This window comes from Drosophila kikkawai, chromosome 2L (genome assembly GCF_030179895.1).
Source record: "Drosophila kikkawai strain 14028-0561.14 chromosome 2L, DkikHiC1v2, whole genome shotgun sequence".
In the NCBI taxonomy this organism is placed as follows: domain Eukaryota; kingdom Metazoa; phylum Arthropoda; class Insecta; order Diptera; family Drosophilidae; genus Drosophila; species Drosophila kikkawai.
This window is the reverse complement of record NC_091728.1, coordinates 8431476-8459077: the sequence shown is the minus strand read 5'-3', so window position 1 is coordinate 8459077 and position 27602 is coordinate 8431476. Positions and strand designations below refer to the sequence as shown.

Sequence of the window (27602 nt, the reverse complement as noted above, 5' to 3'; positions counted from 1 at the left end):
GGTCAAGGGTTCATAGTTTTGGTTAAAAGCTTGCAACAAAAGCAAATGATTCCAATTTGCTCTTTCTTCCTTTCTTTAAGCTTTGACCTTGAACTTTAGTGCCCAATCGTGGCTAGATCGTCCCATTTTTTGGTGATTTAATAAGTTTTCTTTAAGCTAATTTTTTCAAATATCCCACAAAAATAATTAACACACTTCAACATTTTACCGGTCTTTATTTTTGTATAGTTTTTCTTTTTTTTTATTCATTCAGCCATCTTAGAATAGTTTGTTGTATTTTATACATACTCATATAAAAATAGTTCTTTGTTTAACACTAAATATAATTTGTATATTACACTTTCAGCGCATAACCTAGACAACACCCTAACCTAAAACAATATATTGCATGGCCTATATGAATGCTTTGTGATCCATGCACAAGGATAAGGTAACCAAATAACCAACAAACTCAGTACATGCTAGATGGTGTATAATATATATATGTATAGGTGTATATAATAAACTTCTTGAGCGAAATATGACTCCAAAAATAGATTGCAACTGCGTTAAACATTTAAAAATTAAGCAACAATTTCCAAGATACCTACTTAACGACTAATAAAAAGTATCAAAAATGTTCAAGGCATAACAATTAAGTAAGTTCTTCATTTTCCATCTCTCTGCAGCAAGAGCGGGGCCTGTATCTGTGTATAAGGTGTGTGTTGTGTGTGTTTTTGAGCATAGTCCTATTGCAAACTGCCTATTGCACTAATTGGCATCCGTTTCCGTTCAGTAGCCAGTCTCGGGCTCCTGCTTTAACGTCATGCGGCAGGGTTCTGGAATAATACAGGAAAAAAACGAATTATTTATTTATTTATATAGAAGATATTTTAATAGTTCAATTTGGCTTGATAACTCACCCAATCCATAGCCAGTGGGCGCTGTCAGCAACTCCGGCGCCCGGATCTTGAGCGGAGTGCGTCGCAGCATCTCCTCGGCACTGCTGCCCTCGCTGCGATTGTACTCATTGAGCGTTATATCGGCGGGGTTGCGCAGCACCAGGCCGCCAACACCGCTGGTCACCTCGACTGGCGATGCGACCGCTCTTTGGTAGGGATGCATGCGCTGGGGACTGTGCTGGGACCGACTGCCATTGTAGTGTTTCACGGGCACATCCATGTAGGATCCATCTTGCTGCTGGTGAGTCGCATGTTGCTGTTGATGCTGATGCTGTTGCTGTTGTTGTTGCTGCGACTTGGGGCTGTTGAGCGGGGGCGAGATCGCAGCCGGAGCCACGGATGCGGGTGCAGAGGAGGAGGAGGAAGACGAAGCAGCAGAAGCTGCCGCAGCTACCGCTGTGCCGGTTGCATACGCCCGAAATGAATCCTCCGCGCTGTTCGCCTCTATTAGAGCCTGGATATGCTGAACCTCCAGATCCAAGCCATGCGAACCACTGCCGCCCGCCGAGACCAGGGGATCTAAGGAGGAATTCACCTGACTGCCGCCGCCATCCATGTTTCCAGTATGGGTAGGACTTTGGTAGTCGTTGGACTGATTTGGTGGCGACAAAGGCAAAGGATTGTCCGCCAACTCTCCTGCAATAATAATAATAAAATTAATATTTATTGAGTTTAAAAGTAAATTCTATGTTTAAACGCACCTCCCAAAAGCATCTCCTGGAGCAGCGAGTCGATGTGGGCCACGCCAAAGATCTTGGCAAACTGGATCTGTTCGATCATCTGCCAGGTAATGGACTGCAAAACGGGCAGAATAAGCAGGATCTCGCCGAAGCGACCGCGCGACTCGTACTGCCGATCGGATATGTAGTCCTCGAGATTATTGAGTATCTGGTGGCGCAGCGACTTGATGCGATGTGGCTCATTTAAGCCCTTGGCATCTGTAAATTAAATCTTCAATCAGAGACATTCCTCTATGCTATAGATTGGGAAAACTTACTGGGATCGAAAAAGACCAGAGCCTTGATGCAGGCAAACTCGGTGTCATCGATGCCCACATCCTTCATGACCACCACAAGTTCGTCAATGATGCGGGCGCCTATCCGAGAGATGTCCAAATTGGGTGACACAAGGGGATCTGCAGGGGAGAATTTCCTATTGATCTCCAAATCAATATTAAAAAATATGTAGCCAACACACCTGGACAGTGTCGGGTAATCACACAGTTGTTGCTCAGTAGCAGGACATCCTTGAGGTGCATCGATCGACGTGACAGGCCGAGAAGCAGGTGCTCGCCGGCATGGGCACGCAAGAGGGCCACCTGATCGTCCAGCTGCAGCTCGTTAAAGGCCGGAATCTGCTTGGCCCACTCCACCAGGGTGAGTAGCTGTTGTTTCATCGATTCGCAGACATCATTAATGCTGGCAAACTGCTTTGTGGATAGATCCTCGTTGATGTTTGGCTCCATGGCAGCTCCGGCCTTAGACTGGCGCGACTCGTTCTCGGCCTTGACCAGCGATATCACTGAGAGGCCATTGCCCGGGTCCGGATCATCGTTGGAGGTGCGACGACAGCTAATCCGATCTCGCTCGTTCTGCACTGCTTCCTTCTTCATTCCCGCCTTAAAACACTTCCTTAGCCGGCAGTAGCGGCACTGGTTTCGCTTGTCCTTGTCCACCACACAGTTGCGGGAGAATCTGACAAAAGGAAATCGACGAGTTTATTAAAATGTAGACAATCTAGGGAATATTCCCTCGTTATTTTCGTTAAACTCTTTTGAATGCCCACCTGCATGTGTATTGATGATTCTTCCTCACACTACGCCTGAAGAATCCCTTGCAGCCGTCACAACTGGAGGCTCCATAGTGCTTGCCCGTCGCCCGATCTCCACAGATGGCGCACACCGTCGGTGACTGTTGCTGCTGTTGTTGCTGTTGCAGCTGCTGCTGACTGCTTCCTCCACTTCCGCTTCCACTGTGGTTATGATTCGGCGAAAACATGCTATTGTTATTGGTGCTGCAGCTGCTGGCACTTCCGCCTCCTGCGCTGCCGGCATTGCCTCCGTTTCCGTTGCAGAGCGCAAAATTCTCGCTGCTCTGGTTACTGCTGTTGCTCAGTCCCAGGACGACGCCGTTAGGACTAAGAGCATGGCCAATCGGACTATGCGGCTGGGAGGCAGCCGGATAACCGGCGGCCAAAGCATCGGCGTGCATTATATGGCTTTCAGACTCTAAAGGGAGAAACAAAATATAAAGGAGTTTAGTTATATTTGAAAATATATTTTAATCTTTTTAATTGCACTATTTAAATTGTAATGTTATTAAAAGAGTTTTACAGAAACCAAAGATAGTTAAAGTATACAAAATATAACAATTAATATAAAGTTTGAAAAGCACTGTAATCTTGATTCATCTTAAGAATCACTGAGTTCTCGTGCTATTATTTACACTATACATATAAACATCATAGAGTAAGGCTCTTAAATATATATATAAATATTTATTTATAAATGTATATTAATCTCAATTCAAATGGTAACGTCTTATTGTTCTTTGTTACTCATCCGCAAAACGTGTCGTTAAATATATGTCGTGTCATGCTTAGATCAACAGTTTGGCAGCCGCAGGGGCTGGGCACACATGCAAACAGTTTTAGAAGCTCTCTGCGCCTACGCGAATTCTTTACAACAGTTGGACATTTACTGATCGCAGCATACCATATCACGTATACGCAAAAAATTTTTAGGAATTGAGTTGCAATTGAAAAAGAACATTGCAGGATTTAGTATATTTTTCTGTTTTAGTAAATAAAATTGTTTATTTATTAGAGTACTTTTTTTGCAGGTTATTTTTGTAGTAAATACCCAAGAGAGATTTAAAAAAAATGAATAAAATATCTTAATCCAAAATTGATACATAGATATTAAAACATAGTATTTTGTTTCCCTTTGTACATCATTTTGGGGTCTACTTTTTTCACCGCAACTGTGCTATATATGATACATGTGTAATTTATTTGTTGACCTGTGTGTAGCCTATCATAGAAATGTTAATATAGCGAAAATTTTGTTTTTTCAAATCGCGCAATAGCAACAAACAAAAATGAGAAAAGCAAAAACTTGAACAAAAACAACAACAAACAGACCGTCACTTGAAGCCGTGTGGCTGGCGCTGCTGTTGCGTCTGCGTCGCCGTCGTCCCTCAGTCACTGGCTCCACCGCCGACCCTGCCTTGGCCGCTGCAACTGCGACAGAGACCCGCCCACCGCCCACTTTGCCACGCAACAGAATATCACCAACGGCGACGCGATCGCGATCGCGACTAGAAATTTTAACTCTACCGGACTTGCGCACCATTATAATGCAACTGATTACTGAAGAAACACACGACTCGAAAATTTTCAGTCGTATCGTATGTTGTCTTTGCCGCTCACTGTCGCTGTCGCTCTCCTTGCCACTGGCGCACAGTGGGGTCTTCAGAATAAATCTCACATAAGGAATAGTTTGTAAATATTTTGATATGTTGAAAAATTATCTATCAGCTACCATTTAAAGCCCTCGATTTTTTTTACTTGCTTCAAAAGTTATTTAGTTTTCACCCAAGAAACCTAAACAAGCTCCACTGTGCAGTGCAAGTGTGTGCGTTAATCGACGCTTAAATCAATTCAACTGTGTTTGCATATCTCACACACACACTTTTTTTCTCTCCCACCAGAGAGACCCCGAGTTTAAAACCAGACTTGGAGCTCTCTCCCCACCAACACAAGCAGAATTAAACACAAGCAGAGATAGAAATTCGTTTGGAAGACCAGACAACAACAACGAGAGTAAAGTCACACGAATAAACAAATAAATAAAAAATGTGTATAAAAAAAGCCGGCTTTAATTTGGACATCGTTATGAGGCAGCGCGAGAGTGTGTGTGCGAGTGTGTAAAAAAAAGCATAACAGAAAATCAGTTGGGGAGACCGGAGAAAGAGAAAGAGAGAAACTAGAAATACTAGTAACACGAAGATAGAAGAGGAAGAGGCGGTAAATAGTAGTTGCCTTTAATAAAAAACAATCAAAATACCCGCACAGTGGAAGTGATTTACTAGATGTGCGAACATAGAATATAGAATTTTGTATAAAATAATAAACATTTTAATAAATTTTACAATTTGTTTTGAAATAGTATTATAGATTTAATACATCCTTTTCACTTTATTTTTATTATTTGTGGTCTTTTTAATTATTATTATTTTATGTAGTATAAAGATAGGAAAGAAATGGATAATGAATAATAATATATACACATGTACATTGTATGTCTGTTATCTTCAGAAACAGCTGATCTTTTTATTTTTGAGTTAAAAAATAAAAAAAAATACTTGTAAATAGGGTTCAATAGAAAAATCTAATTTTTGAAACGATTTGGCATTATAAATTTTCCACATACCAGGAAGCTTAATGTTTTTTTTATTAAAATTTCCCGCTGAAAGTATAAATTCATCGATTTTAATTCACACTAACAACTTTACAAATACTTTATTATTTCAAAGCAAACACAAATTTCATCACAATACTACTATTTTGTATCTCCCGTCGAATCTCCTTAGCTTAATAGTTTTGTAAACATTAACTGTCTAATAGACTTTTCATATGTGCACTCGAAGGGGTTAATTGGTTTGCTTGCTCACAGATTCCCAGACAATTAATCACGGCCCTTCGACACCTGATATCCTCACCGCTTGAAAATCTGATACAAATTAAGAGCAAGAACTCAAATAAGCTAAAGTTTAAGTAAAAACCAACCAACTCTAGTTGTTACTGCCAAAAATTCTAATCATCAAAAGTGTGTGTGTGGTTTTTATCAAAGCTAATGCGCTTGTTTTACCAGCTCAGCAAACAGAAAATAAACCTAAACAACCCAACCCCAAAAAAAAAGAAAAATAATAATAATAAAAAAGGTAAATAAAAGCATAATACTCGTTTGCTATCATTTCGCATATAAAACTTTCTCATCGCACCATTGCTCTCTTTCGCACACTCGGCTGGGTGTTGGGGGAAACAGGCCCCGGTGTAAGTTTTATTTTTTTTTTAGCCAAGTCATCGTTAGAGTTCAGTTTTATAACGCCGCGTCATCGTTAGTATTGCAAAAATGTTGTTCCTGCTGCTGCTGCCATCGATGCCGCCTCTGAAGTGGTCAAATCGCAATCTGAGATTAGAAAATATCGGATTCTCGCGCGATTCGCTGAAAAATAATTTGGCGGATTTCATATGCGTATTGCCGCAAATAGTTTATGGCCGTTGATAAAACGCAAGAGTAGAAAAACACACGTTTATTATGTGTCCTAAGATAAGAAAATGAACAAGTGCCACACTTGAGGGTACCAAAAAACCCTATATATGTATATTTTCATATTTAAATGGAAATGTGAGTGTGCTGGCTTTTCAGCTTAATTTGGTCAATTTATTTCCCAAACACCACAACAAAAGTTGAAGCTAATGGCCAGCGGGCGACGAGCCCCCAAAGCCCCCCCAAAAATAACGTATAAATAAATTGATCTTGAGAAGAGAGAATCGAGTGTTTCGCGCTTCGATGTTAATTTACGTGTTGATGGATACTCTCGTCATCTCTCTGCTTTGTGAAGTATATATTTAAAACCCCGAATTTGCATAAATAAACAAACTTGTGAAAATTATAAATAAACTAATTTGGCAAAAAATAAGTAAAGTCTTTTAAATGCAACAATTATTTAGCATTTCCAAAGTTTAAACAAGACTGGGAATACCCTTCGACTAGAGTAAATTCAGGCATGTGGACCAAATTTTAAATATATCTATACACATTGGATGGAAACTTTGCTCGATCTACGCAAACGAATGTATTTTTAGATACAATATTTTTGTTTACCCATTCTGATATATAACAAAAAATGAAGAGTATTATATAAGCTTAAACAATGAAAGCATGTCAATATATTTTTAAATAAAAAGTTAGCATTGATCTTCTAAACAATTGAAAACCCAAAAGACTTCTTTACTATTAAGATGTATGATTATTTTTTTTTATCAAAATGACCGCTTTGGTGTTCAAATTTAATTTTAGGCACCTTTGCTTGTAGAAGTGTGTGTTTATTCAGTATTAGTCAACCATTAGTCACAAAAAATAATACAATTTGATAAGAGCTGTGCATTTCTGGCATCTACAAAGACTTTAAATTGCTTCAACAAGATTACCCTTTTCGGTATTTATGAGAGATTTACTAGCTAGCGTTTTATCTTAACAATTCCTAAATGTGATAAGTTAACATAAATGTTATCAATTTTTCATTTGGTAACGTTTACATTACCACTATTACGACGCCTTGATCAAGAATATGTAGTTAATGGGGTCGGTGTATAAAAATAGCTTTAATAATTCCTAATCATTTTTTATTCTAATTTAATTTGTTTTGGGTTGAGCTCGGATTAAGGAAGTCATAGCAAAATCTAGAAAATCTTGAATTATATTCGTACACGTATTCAGATTGTACGAGCAGGAGGAGAGAAGAGAGGGCAATTTAGCTAAGACCTTAATTATTGTTTAGTTTAATCGGCGTTGCGAACGACTGGCATTAGCCTACATATGTGTGTAATTTGAAACCCCTTGCCACCCCAGAGAACCCCCTTTCCGTTTTAAAACCCAATCGGGCTCCAATACAGACTCTTATCGCCGTCAGAGACTCAATAACGTGCCTAATGGCAGCCGAGCGAGCTCCCAACCGTCGCTGATAGCACACACGGCGTATGATCAATTTTAAAATCGGCAAACTCAGTGAAAACATACGAAATCGAAACCGAATCCGAAACAATAGCTGTACACACAGTGTCCACATGCGACAAGAGCAATTAGCAAAAAAAAAAAAACAAAAACAAAATACAATTGAAGGCAGAAGAAAATAAAAAGTGAATCAGCGAGATATCAGTTGTTGTTACTCCTATTCCCAGTAGTTATCAGCGTACAAGGGTATATGGCATTCGTGTAAATTACATATATTTCAAACAAGGAAGCGTTGACAATAAAAAATAAAGGACCAGCAGACCACAAAAAGCTCTGGGGACAAAAAAAAAAAACAGTAAGTTCTCTAGGAAATTATAAAAAAAACTCTATTCGGATATACAACTTAAAATTGTTAACCTATTCTTTTTTAAATACTGGTAATTTCGCAGTTGATATAGCGTTCCAGCCTGAAGCATCGTTTAAATTTAAATGGAGAGTCACAGGTCAAGCTCAATAAATATGCGTAAGACGGACGTCGCAAAATACTGTCTAATTGCCAGGTGGAAATCTAGCTTCGTAAGCAATCATATATGTATATATAGCGTTACATATATAATATTATCAGTGATTCGCGCAGCTGCATGCACCCACCCACCCACGATCTGATCTCATGGCACCGCCCAGAAATGATGCAACTTTAAAGGTCGCCTGTTTCTTCCCTTCAAGATAATCGTTGGGGTGCCAAAAGTTCCTTGAACCTCACAAGGCTTTAGTTTATGGCGCAGCTTAATTGCTTTCGTAATTTCAGGGAAAGATCTACGGAAAGTGTCTTTGGCTCCTCCTGCCAATTCAGTTAATGATCTTGACCCTGCCACCGAGAGGTTATATTTAATATTCGCAAACGGCAATTAAATTCAATTTCCTACGAACAATTTTCACAATACATTTGGTAAGTACTTTTGGGCATCACCCACCGGTCAGCCAAATAACCAACTTTAGGATGGCATCACCATCGGTTAATCAAAGGGGAAAATCTAGGAGTTAAGTGTGGCTAAAAGCAAACACTTGCGTGGGGAAATATCTGTGAAATCACTGCAAATATTGGCCCCACATCAATCGGACCACAAGCAAATGTTGAGCTCATCTCCAGGTATGATCTTTATAGAATGTCATTCGCACCCTATCGCCAACTTTGGGGGGCAATTCCATCTATTCCATCATCATCAGCATCATCGACTGGAAACAATCCGCCCAACGGATGTTTGCGCTGGACATTAGAAATTGTCAACTTACAATTAAATGTGCGAAAATGTGCATTGTCAATATTAGAGTGCAAATATTGGTCAATCAATGGCATATCTACACTGCGAAAAATAAGCCGGTCTAGAGATTATAACAAATTCTAAAAAAAATGGTAACTACAACCAGAATCAGGTACTTAAACAAGTAACTGTTAGTTTTATAATTGTCAAAAATTTAGCAAATACAATTTTCCAATATTCTCCAGGGATTATTTACCAAATATCTAAAGAAACCTAATTTCAGAAAGTACTTTTTGCTCAGTGTAGTCTCGATGCATTGAGGAGTGGCTTATGGAAATAGGAAAAGCCACCTTGTGGTTGTGAATTGGTTTGGCATGTCAATAGATGTATTGTCAACATTTTTAGAATTTTCCAGCTAACCGAATGCGATCATTGGCTTAAATTAGGCTAGGTTAGGTCAGCCAAAAAAATAAATAATAAAAAATAACAAAATGGTCGCTTTAATGATCACGTTCGACTGGCCATCGAGCCTCTCAAGTTTTGCCCGCTGGGCTTGATCCAATTAAAAGCGACAGCGTCTCGTAAGATTCAGCTTTTTATTGGCATTATCATTATTTTTATGACTAATAATTGCGCTCATATTGTCTATAATTAAAATACTAAAAACGTCTCAATTAAATTGTTATTAACAAAAAGCCAAAGCGGCACACACGGACTAATCAAACAGCAAAACGCCAGCTATAACTATCATATCTGTATACATACAACTTATGTGTATGTGTGAATCTTTAGAATCTGAATGCTGAAAGTAAAACTTCTCGCCGGGCACTTGAAATCGAGTCAAGTGTAATTTCCATTAACTATGTTTGTTATGGTCGCTCTGTACGTCTGGCCTCTTAATTGGGCGCTAACGTGTTTCAGATACATTTGTATCTCCAAATAGCAAATAGCACCGACAACCGACAGCCGGACAGCAATTAAAACAATCCTCGCCTTGAACCGCATATCATGACATTTAGAACTTCAGTGCGCGCGCTCTTAATTCACCCAAAGCTCAGCTCTAAATTACACGCGTCTTGGATTCGATCAGATTTTTTATCGTGTCTGGGTCACGACCCAGAGAGAGAGAGATAGTCTTCCTCATCTTTTATGGGGTGATGTGTGTGCTTCCTAATTAGCATATCAGTATACGAGCCCTCTTATAATCACTCTTCCCGCGAAAAGCTAACTGCAAGTCACGGTGATGGGAACTGTGACTGGGCGTGTGAAAGCTCAGATTAAAAATCCCCAAAACGAAGTCTTTATTGACACTTTTATGACTCGTTTATATATATTTAATGGGATTAAACCGACATTGTAAGCATGATGCAGCAAATTCTGGAAGTGGACCTACCTCAAAGAATATATTAATAATATATTTATTTAAATTAATTAAAGTATATAGATTTACCAGACCTTTTTAAGTATGCACAGTGAGGACTCCTTAGAAAATATCTGTGTCTATTACTGAACTCCTTTCAGTCTCATATTTATAAATTTAAAGACATCATACAAACATGAAGCATCGATTGTTACCGATTATTTACGATTTTTAATCATTTATCTTTTAAGGTAATTAGTTGTATTCCCTTATTTTGTCGTATACTGTTCCGCCATTCAATTTGTAAAAACGCTTCACTCTTGTCTTATCATTTTGCGATTCTTGAGTATCTCAAGTGTCTGACACTCAATCAGACTCAATTTTCTCCTTAATTTTGACAAAACTTATCATCGATAGCTACTGGCTTTTATGTAGATGTACATCTCAAGTGGGCATTTCAATAACCCGTGGAGTTCGCCTGTACTACACATACATATGTTAGTGATATGTATATAGTGAGGCTAGTATTTCCGGTTAGATCAATGCCATTGGAGACCCAGTGATTAGAATCAATAGAGTAGCTGAATAATTGCAAGAAATTAAGTAGAAATCGAACGTGTATTTCTAATTGAAGTTGTTTTCCCTGTGATTGCTGGGGTTACCGAGAGCTCATCGCCTAGAGAGAGGGGCTATCTATATATCCGTAATAAAGGTATCAGTAATTTTAGTGTACTGAAAGTGACCGAATGAATGGTATGGTGTACATGGTAATTAAACCAACCAGTCGTGTGGGAAAATGTCATTCAAATGTATTTTATTTCGGCTGACTGCCTTCAGTTATGTTGGTTCTAAATTTGACTGGATAATCACATACATCTCTTGTTAAAAATATGATGAAATAGACAAAAACATATTTTTTAATATTAAATGTTATTTTGAACAAAGAATTCAAAGCCTGAAACACCCAAATATCTTAGGTATTAGTACCCTATGCGAGGGTATACCAAGAATCCTCCGAGCATATTGGCCAATTCCGCTTGCCCTTGGGTTGTTTGTGACTTTCACCGTCTCTTGGCTGGCGAAGAAATCTTATCGACGCGAATGCACAAGGCGAGAGAATCATAATCGCTGATAAACATTGCAATAAAGTGAGTTTTATGGTGGCCAGCTATAGCTGATAATGTGGCCAGGGTGCCACGATAAATCGTCTACCCCCAGTGAAAAAGTTGCAGCCGAGGGTGTCACTTATCTGCAGCCAGATATAGACTCAGATAATATACCACCATAGGACCGGAGGATGTAGAAACGAATTACAAGCGTTTATTTGTTTTTTGAGCTTTTTTTTTTTGCAAATCGATGGACACATAATGAGCTACGATCTGGATGGGTCGTGTCGCCTGATTTTGGGCTATGAATTGTTTTCGATGTTGTCATGGCCGCAATTAAGTGTATCTTATCAGAGGCATTCAACTCTGGGAAAAAAACACATTGCTTAGACGGCTAGTCCCGGCCAATATATACCCTGTACTAAGAATTACTTAGTCTTAAGACATCTTAAGATTTTTGGATTAGATTAACATTATCTTGAACAATTATTACCCAAATATACCCCACGCAGCTTCTAGTGCTATCAAAGATTTGCAGAATCTCTTATCATCATGACTTGAGATTATTTTATATCGGAGAGGATTCCTGAACATATTTTTAAATTAACGCAAGTCTTATTTATTTTAATGAAGATGAATATCAAACTGCGCATTGAAAGTTAGTGTTACAAATGGCGAATATATTACTAGCATTATTCAAAATCAAAAAAAATGTAGACAAAATTAGAATCTAGCTAAGTTAAGTTTTCAAAATTTATACTAGAGTAAAAAATTGAGCTTAGAAATATTAAATAAAAGTATTAATGCTTCCAAGAAACAATTAAACTTAATTGTACTTTATAATGATAGTCTTTAATTTAAAAAACAAATTTTACGCACAGCCTAGACATTATCTCTTGATTAATTGAGTTAATAAAAAATACAATAAAGACAGTAATTACGTGGAATACTGATTGGTAAATCCAACTTTAACACCTCTCTTCTATTAATTGGTAAATAAAAACACAATCAACTCTGAAATTACAGAAATCTCTTCAAAATGTGATGGTAAGACTTTAAAAACGTTAAAAAATCAAGCAATATTTCTGGATAGCCTGCATCTTGTGTTTAAAGGTTTTCCTCTCTAAACACCACTAACTCTTTTGACCAGAATTTCCTCCCTCTCTCAACTCACCCATAATGTGTAAAAGGTTCTCCTCCAGGAGGAAGGCATCATCGTAGCTGGAATTTGTCAGATTCTCCGTTTTCATATTTAGCAAACTGGGCAACATTGAGGCGTACATTTGGATTGCGTTAATCTCTGCTGATAGTTCACGCTGCGAACTCTCGAATTAAGTCAATCCGGTTGGTTACGATGGGTTTTCACAAAGGGCTGGGAGAGACTCGGGTCTAGTTCCTTGTGCTGAATATTCAAAATGGCAGCGGCGATACACGGTGTAAATATTTGAGAATCCTTCACACTTATGGTTTATTTGTTATTTTTGTTTGCAAAAATTCACTTTTTCACAAACGCTTGTTGCTTTTGTCGCTTCTGCTGTTGCTGGCTGCTGTTATTGTTGCTCATTTTTTGTGTTTTTTTTTTTATGATTCTAGACGCTTTTGCTGCTTTTATTTGAAGCCAGCTAAGGTGAGGGGCCAGAGACACACTTAAGTAAAGTTAAATATTTGCACAAATTAAAACCGAAAATAGCTGAAGCGATGAAAGTTAAGGAGGCGAGGGAAAAGCACAGCGCCGCTGGAAACACCGAATCCAAGCGAACCGTCGGCAATTGGTTCGATGCGATTAACATACGAGTCTGACTGCGAGGTGTGCGTCCCTTCGAGGCGCATAAATAAATAATGCAAGGCCGGTAAGTAAGTAAAGCAGTGGAATAATCACAGTCCTTAATCGGGAATCCTTTTGTTATTTATTTTAATGAGTAATTAAGTTAGTACTGTCTGAGAAACCGGCTTGTTGGGCTTTTGATTTATTGCGGAAAGGGTGAGCCTGCGGTGCCCTGCGGCTGTCTGTATTATTACCGCCTAGTGCAAAACACTGACTAAACCTCAAATAATGTTCTCAACACGTACTAACTGTCTTAATATTATTTGTTGTAGATATAGAAGCCGACGGCACCGACAGCAACGACGACACGACGCAGCGCCGACGAAAGCTTTGGATCGTTCGGCTCAAAGCTGACCGTACAGCCCAGGCCCGGCAGCGATCGTAGAAAAACTTTAATAAATATTATTACCTCCATGCCGGTGGCTAGTGCTTGTGTTGTTGCTGTTCTTGCTGGCAGTGTGATTATTATTATTATTGCAGCAGTCGTCGTCTTGGCAAAATTGTTAACAGTTCGGACCGCTCGGATCGCCTTCGATCGGTTTCGGATCGGGGGCATGCGCAGAAGCACGGCGCAGCTACGGTTGGTCTTATCAGTCCAGATTAAGCGGATCCCACTAACACGCACATAGACGAATTCACGTAGTATATGTATATAAAGCAACTCAAATTGTTTAATGGCACATATAATAAAACCATATCTCTGTGTATATTTGTTTGGGGTTCTGTATGTTTTTGAGCTTTCATTAAAATAAATAGTTTTTATTGCTTTTTTTTCTTCGTTTTCACAGTTCTTTAGATTAGCCAAGCTTTAGCTTACCAAAAACAAAAGTCTTGCAGATGGTATAATATAATTTTAAGGTCTAGCAAAGAACTGCCATGCTTAAAAAATACATTTAAAAATGGGGAGAATATTTAAAAAGCAAGAAAGTTTTTAGAAAATTAAAGTTGGTTTTAAAATATATTAAAATTATGTCTAAAAGTATGCAACAAAAGAGTTTATTATTATGAATTTTATTGTGAAATTTTTAGATTTTTTAACAACATTAACATTATTGTAAATAAATCTTTTTTAATTAGAAAGATCAAAAGGCACTTGTAACATACTTTCTTATATAGACAGATTTCCAAACCACTCCAAAAATAGGTTTTCTTTCCAATTATTTTTTAACTTGTTGCAAATCTATTTAGGCAAGTATCTATTAAATCGATACTTTTTTCAAAAATTCAGAAATCACCCTGCTAAAGCAATTCTCCACTTTCCTATTTGTAGCTCACTTCACTTTCAGCTCGGCAAACAGAGCAGTCAGTCTGGTATCTCCGTAGTTGCTTATCAAGACCGGAGCCCCATTGCCTCAGACAGCAGCACAGAGAAAGAGAGAGAGATGCGTATAGAAAAGAATCAGAGATAGATACAGCAGGGGCTGCATATAGCTTATAACGTGAGGCATTATAATAGGTCGTTGTTTCTGTTGATATAGGCTTTCCAGCGTCGATTAGTAAGTGCCTTAGACTAAGCCGTTCAAGGCACTCGCCTCTCCGTTGCTTATCAGTGGCAGTCGGGAAAACAGTCGGAAAATTCCGAGTTTCCAGGGATGGAATCATAGATCGATGAGTGACACAAGCTCTTCAACTGATTTGAGTGTATTCTTCGGTTGCAGCTCTGATTGATACTTGTGATTCAATTGAAAATAATTCTGACTGTCATTCTCACACTCTCTCTTTCTAGCGTTCTGTTGCCGTTTCAGTTGCCTGCACAATCGCAACGTCCCCTCTTTCATTCCGATTTACTCGTACTCACACCCGTACTTTATACGCCGGAATTTCTGTGACGAAACGGAGCTCCAGCGCCAGTTGCCCACTCATTGTGCACTTTGCTTCCTTTCAATCCATTTCATTTCGTATGCCGGCCGATCGGCGTCATCATCCCCCATCGCCATCATAATCGGGCTTTGCGGAAACTTGATATAATTATCATGGTGCCATTTTGGTGGCAACAAAGTGTTTTTGATGTGGCCCATTGTGATTCGCAGGCACTTGTGATTGAATGTTCATGGCAGTGACAAATCCAAGCTATAATATTTTGTAATAATTAACTACGAGTCCATTCATTCGAGTAGGATTTTACATTCTTTATTTCTATGACAAACCTGAAGTTAGGAAATTCTCTCCAATTATTTATTTATTAGTTTATGTAAATTTGGTTTAAATAAAGAGAATTCTGACCTAGATCGTTCGTAAGCAGAGATTTTTTACACAGAGTCTCCAAGAGTACTCACAATTTTCTTAGAGAAAGGAATTTTCAAGGGTCGAAGTGGGAATATCCTTGTATATCCCTAAATTCATCTTAATTGGTAAAGTTTTCTATCAATGCCAAACTGCTAATCAGAAATATTTATATTTTGTAATCCTTTTCTTAAAGTTTTGTTATCCACTCCTCTCTCACTTGGACATTGATGCAAAACATCATCATCTGGCTGATCCCTTGAAATGGGGTTGAGAGATTGCATTAAGTGCAATTACAAAATGTGTTTACGTACATGCATATGTAATCTGTAAATGTATATGAGCCGTACGATCACCGAACATGACGCATATGTTTTGGTTTGAGACAGAGCCCAACAGATCCGAATGAATCACTCACACTCGCACACAATAAATGTCCCCACAATCGGGAATCCGAATTCGACTCAAACAACTTCGCCAGTTGGTATCTGAGAGATACACCGTGAAAAGGGATACCATGCTATATTATTATTGAAGCTACCACCCTCACTTCTTATTCAATGATCATTCGAATTTTAAATAATATTTAACTTGTTGACATTTTGTTTATAGTTATCTTCTGTGTAAATCAGCTATTTATTTAGTGGCATTTTTTGTAAGTTGTTGATATTTCAAAATAAATGTATTTTTGAAGCCCCATTAATTCTGTTTTAATAACGTTTTCATTTCATTTTTCTCAGTATCCATATGTTTCCTGCCTTGGAAATGGGGTGTGGTGGTGGTGACGAAAATAACGCCACAAGAGAACAACAGCAGTAGCGTAAGCGCGGAAAACAAAGTGGGAAAAAGATAGAATTGAAATAAAATGCATGCCATGTTCGAGGAGCTGATGGCTGTCGCTTTTCCCGGCCACATGTGGCGACCCTTGCGGACTGCAATTTCCAGGGAATTATGAAAATTAGCCAAGCCAGAACAAGCTGCTCTCCCTGCCTTTTTTTTCTTATATTTTCTTTTCTCCTTCTCTTCTCGCTTCTTCGCTAAGTGAATTTTGTGCAATGAAAAAAAAAACAAAAAATTATTATTTTATTTGCATACATTTTTATAGAGACAACCCACCGAAGAGTGAACCGAGCACAGCAACGGCCTCCGTGTATCCATGGGATACACATGTGATTTGCATGTGCGGTTCGTCATCGGCTTCATGATCATGATCACTGGCTGTCGACTGTCGGCTGACTGTGGATTGAATGCAATGATCATAACCGTGTGTGTGTGCCCATGATGACGACGATGGCAATAATGACCATTATGGTATTCATAATGTTTGACTGCAATTTACTATTTACACTTCATTTAGCGGCGACAACTTTAAGTGAAATGTGTCCACATTGGCTGAGTAGTTTGCTCGCTTTCCTGTATTTGCCGCTGTATCTGTGAGATACTCGCCCGGCTCTCGACGAGCTCCTGCATGAAAAAATAAGAAATAATAAGCATCGCAATTGAATAAAGCTGCGCCCGCAGCTCCAACTAATTGGCGAATTAGCTCAAGTGTGAGGATAGTCCCGGCAAGTGGATTGTATAAGGAGCTAATCTCGGGAATGGGTTCACCGAGAACTATAGTACTTTACTACCGCCGCCACTCGACTCGAAAAGCTTTTCCCTCTCACATCCATTGAGTAATAAGTCTTGAGTTTATAAGAGTTATTTAGGAATGCGTTTCGTTTGCTAGAAGTGGTTTAAACCTGATTTAAAACAGGTAAGACACTCAGGCTTTATTCACTAAGCATTGCCTGCTTTTCAGCGGCTTCTAACATGAAACATTCTAGAGAGAAATTATAATATCGTTTAACCGATTTTTTAGCAATTTGATTTTAAAAAATATTTAACAAACTCTCATATCAGCCTTTCTCCACCTGCCAAAAATCAAAGTACTACACTCCTGCCCACAATTATACGACACCCCGAAAACTTTAGTTTCGACCCTCGTAGGAAAGTCGGGAAGCATATTACAACAAATTCAAGTATGCTGAATTAAAGCTTAATGAATTCTGCTTAAAATATGATTTTTTTATCTCTGATTGGACCACCCGTTTTTAAATAGCGTTAAAAAAAGCAGAAAAGCCCGATTTTTGCCATGCCTGAAACTGTATCATAGCTATACGACACATGTCAATTTTAACGGCTAGAGGTAATTAATTGGATTCAAATAATTTTTTTTATGTTTCTGGTAACATTTTAATGATTTGGAAATAAAATGCCAAGTGGATGTTTGTTATCCGACGAAAAAAAGGGAAGAATAAGGGCTTACAACGATGCTGGCTTTAATGTAAGCGAAATATCGCAGAAAATGTATCAAATACGTTGTTTTATCCCAAGTTTTTTTAAATTCGGATTAATATGGAGTGAAGCAAAGCTCTGGAAGGATCCCAAGTTGCCCGACCGCCATGAACGTCGCATAATTCTTAGATTTAGCTATTCGATTGCTTGGAGCGCCACACTTGCCGCTAGTTGCAGTCAGCCTGTGTCACGAATGACTGTCTGGCGGACACTGAAATCATCGTAGTACATAGTCAGAGTAGTCTTAAAGACGGCTCCATTCTTAAAAATGAACTACAAAACAGAACAACTAAAATTTTTAGGAAAAAGTCTTGGAGACACTGGCGTCAGTATGACATTTTAACTTATTTTTGATTATACAGTTTTTTTTCAATATTTTTTAGGTAGATAATTTTTTCTGACGAAAAAAATGTTTATCTTGACGGCCCAGATTGGTTTTGACACTATTGGACAGATTTACATGAGGTTAAACTTATTTTTTCAAAACGCTGTTTTGGGGGAGCCTTTCATGCGTCTTAAGCGCTTGATCTGTGCTTCCCAGATCCAAGATGAATAGTGGAGAATACAAAAAAGTATTTCATGATCGTCTTCTAACATTTTTGGAACAACATATGGAAAAATATCATGTTTTTATGCAGGATTCACCAAGTTAGAGAGACCCAGCGCTTCATAAATAATCACAATATAAGAGTTTTGGGTTGGCCACCGTGCTCCCCTGGCTTGAATTTAATTTAAAACATTTAGTTTACTTAAGTCAGGCGAGCTTAGGCCAATAACAAGAAATTTTAGAGTGTCAAGACCCTTAAAAGTGATATTTTGGGTCAAAAGTTTCCATTACACCAATATTTACCAAAAAAGTTTGTTAATTCAATGCCTAAGAGACTTTTTGAGGTTGCCAAGGCTTAAAGTGGCTCTATTAATCATTAAACAATTTTTTATATACCATTAAAATTATAAAATATTAAGTAAATCGAAAAAATTGACATGTGTCGTATAGCTATGATACAGTTTCAGGCATGGCAAAAATCGGGCTTTTCTGCTTTTTTTAACGCTATTTAAAAACGGGTGGTCCAATCAGAGATAAAAAAATCATATTTTAAGCATAATTCATTAAGCTTTAATTCAGCATACTTGAATTTGTTGTAATATGCTTCCCGACATTCCTACGAGGGTCGAAACTAAAGTTTTCGGGGTGTCGTATAATTGTGGGCAGGAGTGTATAAAGTCGTAGAGGGATATTGATTAATATTGGTGAATTCTGCGCTATATATCAGGTAAGTGCTTTAGTCAATGGTATATTTTGTGTCCAAAAATGTCCTTGATCTGTGACCTATAATAGACCAAGGGAGCTTATTTAGGAGAAGAACTAACCACCTTTCGGATATTAACAGCATTCGTATAATGGGCAGTTTGAAAACTGTTTACTGGCTTCTTCCAGCAATATAGGCAATACTATAAAAAAGTCTTAACAGACATAAACAACCATAGCACCTTCAAGAATATTTCGAAAACTTTATGGGCAATGGTTTTCTATTGACCTCACCGATATCAGTTTAATGAATATGCAACCAACTTATCAGTAGGTTTCAGTTTACCCTATTATATATATATTCATATATGTATAAGCTTTTGCCTATTGCGAAACCCTTCAAGACCTCAAGCAAAGTGTGTTATTTGTTTACTTTATATCACAAGTGATGCAAGGCGCTTCCTTTCATTATCTATCATGGAAATTAATGAATGTCCGAAGCGGATATAAAAAAATATATAGGCGCAAAAAAACAGATAGAAATATGTGGGTTATTTCGTTAGTTTGTCTGCCGCGGCGGCTATTCCCAGATCTAGATAGGGAAGTACTAACTTTTTAATTATAACCGCTTGAAAAGAAGAAGCGCCACTGATTTGCCAAAGGCAAGCACAAGGCAGCAGCAGAATGCAAATCAATGGAGTTCGCGTCTGGGCGATAACCTCCTATCATATCAGCAGCAGAATGGGGAGTCTAGAGTCGCCTGGTCTGTCGAGCCTCGGTTTATATAGCATTCAGCTGCTCGGGCCCCTGAACCGCTGTCATGCATAATAGCCGGGAATTACAGGAGGCGAAGACATACTTTTCTTTCGGCTAGAGGTAAAAATAAATAAATAGCACCACTCAGGTGACACAAGCCCCATTCAAAGCCCAGGCTATAGGTATAGCTACAGCTACAGCTAGTCAGGGGCCTATAAATATTCAACAAGTGGGCTGGCGGCTTGTAAGCGAGTTGGGTGTATATAAGCCGCAGTATTTAGTCGCACCAGAGTGTTTGCCATTGCGCATATTTAACCCTTTGGGGTTAAGTTAAACTTTACGATTACGTTTCATAGCGCTTAAATTTTGTAAGCCTTTCCGTTGTTTATCCACAACCGATTCCGATTTGCTGACGCCCTTTTTCCTAGGCTGTTTCAATTGTAACTTTAATTTCCCCATCAACAGTTGCAGCAGCAACAGCAGCAGCAGCAGCGCCAGCAATTTTCTTAATCAATAAACAAATTATAAACATTTATAATGATTGCTAGGCTTATCGGCTGGTAAGCGGTCTTATCAAGGCCACGGCACTCTATTTATAATACCATTATGGCCGACCAATGCGATTTTCAAATGATTTGGTTGCCACACGTGGCACGTGTTTTTCCTTTTTCTGGTTTGCAGAAAGAGGTTTGGTTTTTGCTGAACTTTGACCAGAAATATATCATTTATAACTCGGCCGAAGTGATTGAAATCATTTCAAGTTCATAAAAGCCTATCGCAAATATTTGGGAGAGTTTATGGCATTAAATACTATTTTTAAGTGCAATGTTTTAGGTATTTATAGAAAATATCTCTAGTTCAACAAGCACTTGGAAAAAGTAAGGTAAATAATGTGTTTAACTTAAAACTTGAAGTCATTTTCTTAGAACACTTAAGGAAAGCCCTTCCAGACAGATAAGTTTAATAGATTGCAGTGTTTTCAAATGGTTTTAAAATATAATAATCATTATTTATAGCTTACCAGACTCCTGCATCTCCTGCTCCATTTTTTCCACCTTGTTAACTTTCATTAGCTGCTGCTGCTGCCCATCGGTCACAGTCAGATCCTGCGGATGTTTCATTGTATGGCCACTTTTTATTTACAGGTTACACGCGTTACAAAGGGTTCTCCAATCACATAGTCATAAAGTCATGGCCCGGCAACTGCAAGTGGGGAACGGCAATCGATTAACTGTCATATATCAATCTATTGCTGGACAAATTAAAGTTTTAATGATTGTCCGATAATCGAACTGAAGTATCGCCTGTAAATCTACAAATATACTTGTTCGAGCACACAATGTAGGTGTCAACATGAGTGGTGGACAGCCAAACGCTTCACATTACATGGCCCCCATCGGATATTTTTAGGAGTCATTGGGTTTATGATCCCCAAGCGATATCAGTGATATGCCAGACACACCTGTACTAGCGCTTATTGGGCTTTCATAAACCAAAGCTGTACTCCACCTCTTCAAACTCGAAAAGCCACAAACACAAGCCCAAAAAAAAATACCCGAAATCATAATCTTCAATAACTTTATTGACTGGCCTAGGGCGGCTGATAAAAAAAAGAAGGTAAAAACGTAAAAAAAAGGAACTGCCGATAACGCTGAAACAAAATTTCTGATTATCAGAAATTTATGGTTTCTTCTGCCCATTTTACCATTATGCGAACTTTTTTATTCTCTTTTTGCTCTTTTCGCTCGAGTGCCAGAAAAGCCGATAAGCCCCATGGGCTCTACCGGGCACTAGAGTCTCGTCTCGTCTCTCTCTCGTATTCCCTTCCATAGCTCTCTGTTATCGCTTATCGCTTAGGTATCACTGACGCAGACCCCCTCGGCGACACTGTCACTGTGTCACCTTTGAACGCTCGTGACTGTCGCGAGTCGCTTCAAACTCAGATGGTGCGTTATTTGATGCGAAAACTTGCCTTTGCTTGTATTACAATGTTAAAGAAATTTAAATATTTTCGATACATCGAAGACATTCGAACTCACAAAACTTAATTGCTATTTACAGAGACATATTCCTTATTCTATTACGTCAAAAGGAAATAATGGTTTTTTAAACCGATCACTTCTGTAGTAGCTTAATATACATATATAACAAGAAAGGAAGCTAACTTCGGCACGCCGAAGTTTGTATACCCTTGCAGATTGCTTTTCATATTTATGTCATAAATTATAATGCCGAAAACAGACACTAAACTGAGTTACATACCATTTTACCTATACTCATTATGTTTACAGTTTGACAGTTACAGTTATACATTCCCAGCTTTACATTTTCTCTACATCTGCGGATCGCTTCTATGGCTGCTATATGACATAGTTGTCCGACTTTCATAAAATGTATACCAAAATTCTATAATAATAAGTAAAGCTCATATCTCAGAGTAGATGAAAATACGTTAAAAAACAACGAAGTTATAACTTTTTCTATTACTTTCCCTATCGTTCCTATGGCAGCTATAAGATATAGTCGTCCGATTTTCATAAAATTTTTACCAAAATTTTGAAATAATACCAGAAGCTCATGTGTCAAAGTAGATTAAAATACGTTGAAAAACAACGAAGTTATAATTTTTTTGATTGATTTCCCGATCGTTCCTATGGCAGCTATAAGATATAGTGGTCCGATTTTCATAAAATTTTTACCAAAATTCTGGAATAATATAAAAAGGCTATATCTCAAAAATGATGGAATAATATTGAAAAACAGCCAAGTTAAAATTTTTTTTCTAAAAATTTATCGAACATTTGTATGGCAGCTATATGATATAGTCGTCCGATCCGGCCCGTTCCGACATATATAGCAGTGAGAGTATATAGAAGACTATATGCAAAGTTTCATTCAACTAGCTTTAAAACTGAGGGACTAGTTTGCGTAGAAACGGACAGACGGACGGACAGACGGACAGACGGACAGACGGACGGACAGACGGACAGACGGACAGACGGACATGGCTAGATCGACTCGGCTGTTGATGCTGATCAAGAAAATATATTCTTTATAGGGTCGGAAACGTCTCCTTCACTGCGTTGCAAACTTCTGACTGAAATTATAATACCCTGCAAGGGTATAAAAACAGAGAGATGAGTAAACTGAAAGCTTCAGCTCCAAAACTGAGGGATAAGTTTGCAAATCTTTCCCAGGTTTCTTTGAACTATACTTCATTGGGACGTCAGACATTTCAGTTTAAAAAACCATTACCTAAATACTGGTCTGTCGTTCACCTCGATTGTGGAGATTTTTATTATAAATATTTTATTCTTTTTGTGTTTTAAATATTGATATCCTATTAGTTGCTCCAAATTTTTAAAAATGTGTTCCCGTGATCCGGCTTCAAATCAGTTGATTGACTACAAAACCAATGACTCTGAGGAGCAGAAAGAGTGCACCACTTCTGTTGGAGCTCCGGTTGCCGTGAAGGATGCCATACAGACTGTGGGTCCAAGGGGTCCTGCCCTGCTCCAGGACTTTCACTTTTTAGACGAAGTTATGAGCTTCGATTGCGAGCGAATTCCCGAACGCGTTGCCTATGCCAAGGGAGCTGGAGCCTTTGGTTACTTTGAGTGCACCCATGACATTTCCAAATTCTGTGCAGCCACGATTTTCGATAAGGTGAAGAAGCGCACAGCCATTGCCATGCGTTTTTCAATGGCCTGCGGTGAGAATGGTACGGCGGATACGAATCGTGAGCAGCGAGGATTTGCAGTAAAATTCTACACGGAGGACGGCATCTGGGATATCGTGGGGTGCAACATGCCCGTGTATTATGTGCGGGATCCCTCGCTGTTCCCCAGCCTGATACATGCCCAAAGTCGGAATCCACAGACGCATTTAAGAGATGCAGATATGTTCTGGGACTTTATGACCCTGCGTCCTGAGACCCTGCATGCCCTGCTAATGTATTTCAGCGATCGCGGAACGCCCGATGGATATCGCCACATGCACGGCTACGGAGTGAACACCTACCGCATGGTCAGTTCAACTGGCGAAACGCAGTATGTTAAGTTTCACTTTAAGACTGATCAGGGCATCAAGAATCTGGACAGTCGCCGTTGCGATGAGCTAAAGTCCAACGACCCGGATTATGCCATTCGGGATCTGTTCAACTCGATCAAGAAGGGCAATTATCCCACTTGGAGCATGTTTATACAGGTAATAATTGAAATGAAAAATAATTTGCATAATTAATGTTTTCGTTCAGGTAATGCTCAACGAGGAGGCCAAGAAATGCCGATTTAATCCCTTCGATGTGACCAAAATATGGCCACAGAAGGACTTTCCCCTGCTGCCAGTCGGCAAGCTCGTTCTCGATCGTAACCCCACTAATTATTTTACGGAAGTGGAACAACTAGCCTTTAGTCCGGCCCACATGGTACCGGGAATTGAGCCATCGCCGGATAAAATGCTCCAGGGCCGGCTCTTTGCCTACGGAGACACCCATCGGCACCGTTTGGGCGTCAACTGCATGCAGATCCCGGTCAACTGTCCGTACAGGGTCAATGTGAGGAATTTCCAGCGCGATGGTCCCATGACCGTGACTGACAATCAAAACGGAGCCCCCAACTATTTCCCTAACTCGTTCTGCGGACCCAAGGAAAGTTCCCGGGCAATGGCCCTACAAACATGCTGTCCTGTGACCGGAGATGTGTACCGCTACATGAGCGGCGATACAGAGGACAACTTCAGCCAGGTCACCGACTTTTGGACATACACTCTGGACAACTGCGGAAGGAAGCGACTCATCCGGAACTTGTCCGAGCATCTGACTGAGGCCAGTCAGTTCCTTCAGGAGCGAGCCGTCAAGTTATTCACCATGGTGCACTCTGATTTCGGTCGCTTGATGACGGAGGCCCTAAACACGGCCAAGATATCAAAGTTCTAGGACCCCTAGGAGTCGACTTTTGGAGTATTATCAAAATTAATTTAAAGTCCATGACCAATATATGAATTTCTGTTTAAATTGTTCCGGAATGTTTTGGGTAATGTTGTAGACATTAAACCTACATAATAGTTAATTTTTTAATCATCTTTATATAAGAAAATGGTTTTCTTTTATCTTTCACCCTTTCTGTAACCTTCCTTCAACCGAATTCAGACTGCATACTTTTGGGAATTAGGTAGGCTTCCAGAAAATGATCATACATCCCTAGTATTTGATTACCTAACTGATTACCTAACCAAACCTGTTAACTGTGCTTATCCAAGCTTGATGCCCTTTCGGAGACCTCTTCTCACTACCGCCCACCCGGGAAGATCTATCATTAGCTAGTCGCTTGGTTTGCATTTCCTACACGTGTCTAGGGTTTGTCAGCTTAAATGATATGCGTATACAAATACAGTGCAGTTCATCTTAATATTTTTAAGTGAATTATTAAATACTGCTTCTATTTGAATTGGTAATTTTGTTGTAAATTAAAATCCAAATGTTTGCATGAAACTTGTAGTACTTATACAAGAAATGCAAAATATACCACCGAACCATGGTATATGGAATACGTAAAATGTGGATTTTATAGGAATTTCCCAAAAGAAAACCCATATGCTCACAACTTCAGGGGTACTTTCAACCATAAAGTGTATTTCCATTAAAATATCACACCTTTCACTCAACGAATTACCCAATATTTGCCCTCACTGTTTTGTAACGCACTGTACTGTACACATTCTTGATATAAATGCCAAAAGCTTGTCTAACTAAAGAGTTTAGCAAATATAGACGGGCAGCAATAATAATAAAATAGTAAAAGTAAAGGCTCCCAACCAGTTAGGTGACTGAAGCCGGGACACTATACTTACTTAAAGCTCAGCGGCCAGGCGATATTCTTACTGCCCTCGCTGTTGTTGTTTATTTGACTGCAGGGCTTTTATCAGCTGGTTATTATTATTGTTGTTTTCGATTGTTTTTGTTGCTATTATTTGTTGCTTTGTCGAGTTGACCGCATGAATGAAAAGCGAAAAGGCACGCAGACACTTGTTGATTTCTTTATGCGATTTCGTGGCTCGTTATAATTAAAGTCTCTGCTGCGCCGGTTAATTTTTGTTTCCGTCTCTCCTTTTCGTATTACTTCTTATTATTATTTGTTATTGTTCCTCTTTGTGTTGTGTCTGGAAATATATTTTAATTTTTTGTTTTGGCACAAACACACACGCCACTCGTTTTTTTCGGGGATTTTGTTTTGCCTTTGGTTTTTATTGCACTTGTTGCTGCTGATGGGCTGAGGCGATATTCATCTCGGGCGTTTAATTAAGCCCGTACGAGTGATTTTGCCAGTTGTATAACTGGCACACTGCATATTCATTTATTTCAATCAAAGTGGAATATATAACTTTAACATCTCGCTGCTGTCTTTGTTTTTCAGTTTTCCTTTCCGCCGCCGTCTTCGAACGTCACTTGAATTCAACTACGGCTTCTGTGTTCCGTTACAAAGCGCCAACAACGCTCTCCCTCTCACTTATCACTCGCGCTCTGTCTCTCTCCCACTCTCGCGGCGCTCTCCTCCCAACGCACACACACACGCTGCGACTGCGACTGCGACTGCTGCTGTTACGTAGTTGTTTTTGCCAAACAAAAATTCCGTTTACTTTATTATTTTAATATGCATTAATTGCATAAATGGAGCGTGTTGTGGTTCTTAAGCATGGCTTTGGGTGGGCGGGGGAGGAATGTGCGCGGCTGGCAAACTACAGTTGATTGACCCGCACACACACACGCACACTGTCGCGTTCCAATTGGAGAAAAGAACCCGGCGGACCGATTGACGATTGGCGACTGAAATCAAAGTCGCCAAACCGAACGAAAGAGGGGGTGCAAGTGAAACTAAAACAACAACACACACAGCCCCACACAACGCAGCGAATGGTGAAAAACGCGTGTGGAAAACAAGCGCCGATAATATCACATTTTGTTGTTAAACTTCTGTGCAACAGAGTTCGAAACGGAGCCACGCGAAAATAGCAACAAAGCGATTTGCTGAGAGTGAGAGTACTGTCCGTGCGCCTGTGTTTGTGACTTCTATCACGTCAGATTTTCGCCGATCTTCTGCGGTGCGAGGGCTGCCAGATGGTTGCAAAAAGGGCTGATCTGGTGGCATTGCACAGTGGGTGGGGCTATATGGACACGCAGCCAAAATACTTTCACGAGATTAATACCAAAAATCAATAATGCTGTTCAAGAATATATGAAAGACTATTTCGGGACTTCTGATCAAAATTGTATGTCAAACCCCCAAATTTTAAATCCAAAATTAAGTTAATTGGTTATTAAAATATTAAATATTATTATTAATATTATTAAAATTTGGATTGGTTAAAAAAGTTATGTACCAAATTTCAAACTGATTGGTCTGTAAATTTAAAGTTAAACTAAGTTAAGTTTTAAAAATGCCATTTTTCAGGAGATCATTTTTCGGTTTTTATTATGTGAGACATTTGCGACATTCAACAATATATTTTTAGAAAGTCCCGTTAGATATCCAAAAAAATCTGCCAGAATTAAGCTTGGAGACGATTTGTTTAGCTTTCGTACATTTTTGTCGTTATGATTTTTTTTTTAATTTTGAAATATGGGCGCAACCACCGTGCATTGCTAATTGTAGAGTTGCCAAGTCATCCACTCTGGAAAAGCTTTCAAAGAGCGCTAAATTTAATTTTGTCTGTGACAAAAATCGTCCAATCTTACATAAAAAACTTTCTTGAACAAGCATTTTCATAGCTAATTCTATATTTTAATCAAATTTCCTGAATTTTACCA

The 27602-nt window shown here is 38.9% G+C and overlaps 2 protein-coding genes across 4 annotated transcripts; one reads left to right on the top strand and one right to left on the bottom strand.

The window, feature by feature from the left end:
- Window positions 1-195: 195 nt before the first annotated feature.
- On the bottom strand, window positions 196-26847 carry Hnf4 (Hepatocyte nuclear factor 4). 3 transcript variants are annotated; one of them, XM_017167005.3, is made up of 8 exons: window positions 25649-26847; window positions 20820-21001; window positions 2727-3168; window positions 2139-2635; window positions 1939-2076; window positions 1643-1879; window positions 903-1577; window positions 196-818 (listed from the first exon to the last, which is right to left on the bottom strand). In XM_017167005.3, the coding sequence occupies exons 2-8, from the start codon at window positions 20917-20919 to the stop codon at window positions 772-774; spliced, it is 2136 nt and encodes a 711-aa protein (XP_017022494.1). In that variant the 5' UTR covers window positions 20920-21001; window positions 25649-26847; the 3' UTR covers window positions 196-771. The 3 variants fall into 3 exon arrangements, with proteins under 3 accessions (XP_017022494.1, XP_017022493.1, XP_017022495.1); XM_017167004.3 differs by lacking the exons at window positions 20820-21001; window positions 25649-26847 and adding an exon at window positions 12583-13422; XM_017167006.3 differs by lacking the exons at window positions 20820-21001; window positions 25649-26847 and adding an exon at window positions 4083-4305.
- Window positions 23029-24914, top strand: CatB (Catalase B). The gene is made up of 2 exons (XM_017167008.3): window positions 23029-24004; window positions 24054-24914. The coding sequence occupies exons 1-2, from the start codon at window positions 23165-23167 to the stop codon at window positions 24732-24734; spliced, it is 1521 nt and encodes a 506-aa protein (XP_017022497.1). The 5' UTR covers window positions 23029-23164; the 3' UTR covers window positions 24735-24914.
- Window positions 26848-27602: the final 755 nt, after the last annotated feature.

Coding starts and splice junctions, on each gene's coding strand:
- Hnf4 (XM_017167006.3), bottom strand. CDS start 4,293: ATGGTGCGCAAGTCCGGTAGAGTTAAAATTTCTAGTCGCGATCGCGAT. Junction 3,169..4,082: donor CCACACGGCTTCAAGTGACG/GTCTGTTTGTTG, acceptor TTCTCCCTTTAG/AGTCTGAAAGCCATATAATG. Junction 1,578..1,642: donor CCAGGAGATGCTTTTGGGAG/GTGCGTTTAAAC, acceptor TTATTATTGCAG/GAGAGTTGGCGGACAATCCT.
- CatB (XM_017167008.3), top strand. CDS start 23,165: ATGTGTTCCCGTGATCCGGCTTCAAATCAGTTGATTGACTACAAAACC. Junction 24,005..24,053: donor CTTGGAGCATGTTTATACAG/GTAATAATTGAA, acceptor GTTTTCGTTCAG/GTAATGCTCAACGAGGAGGC.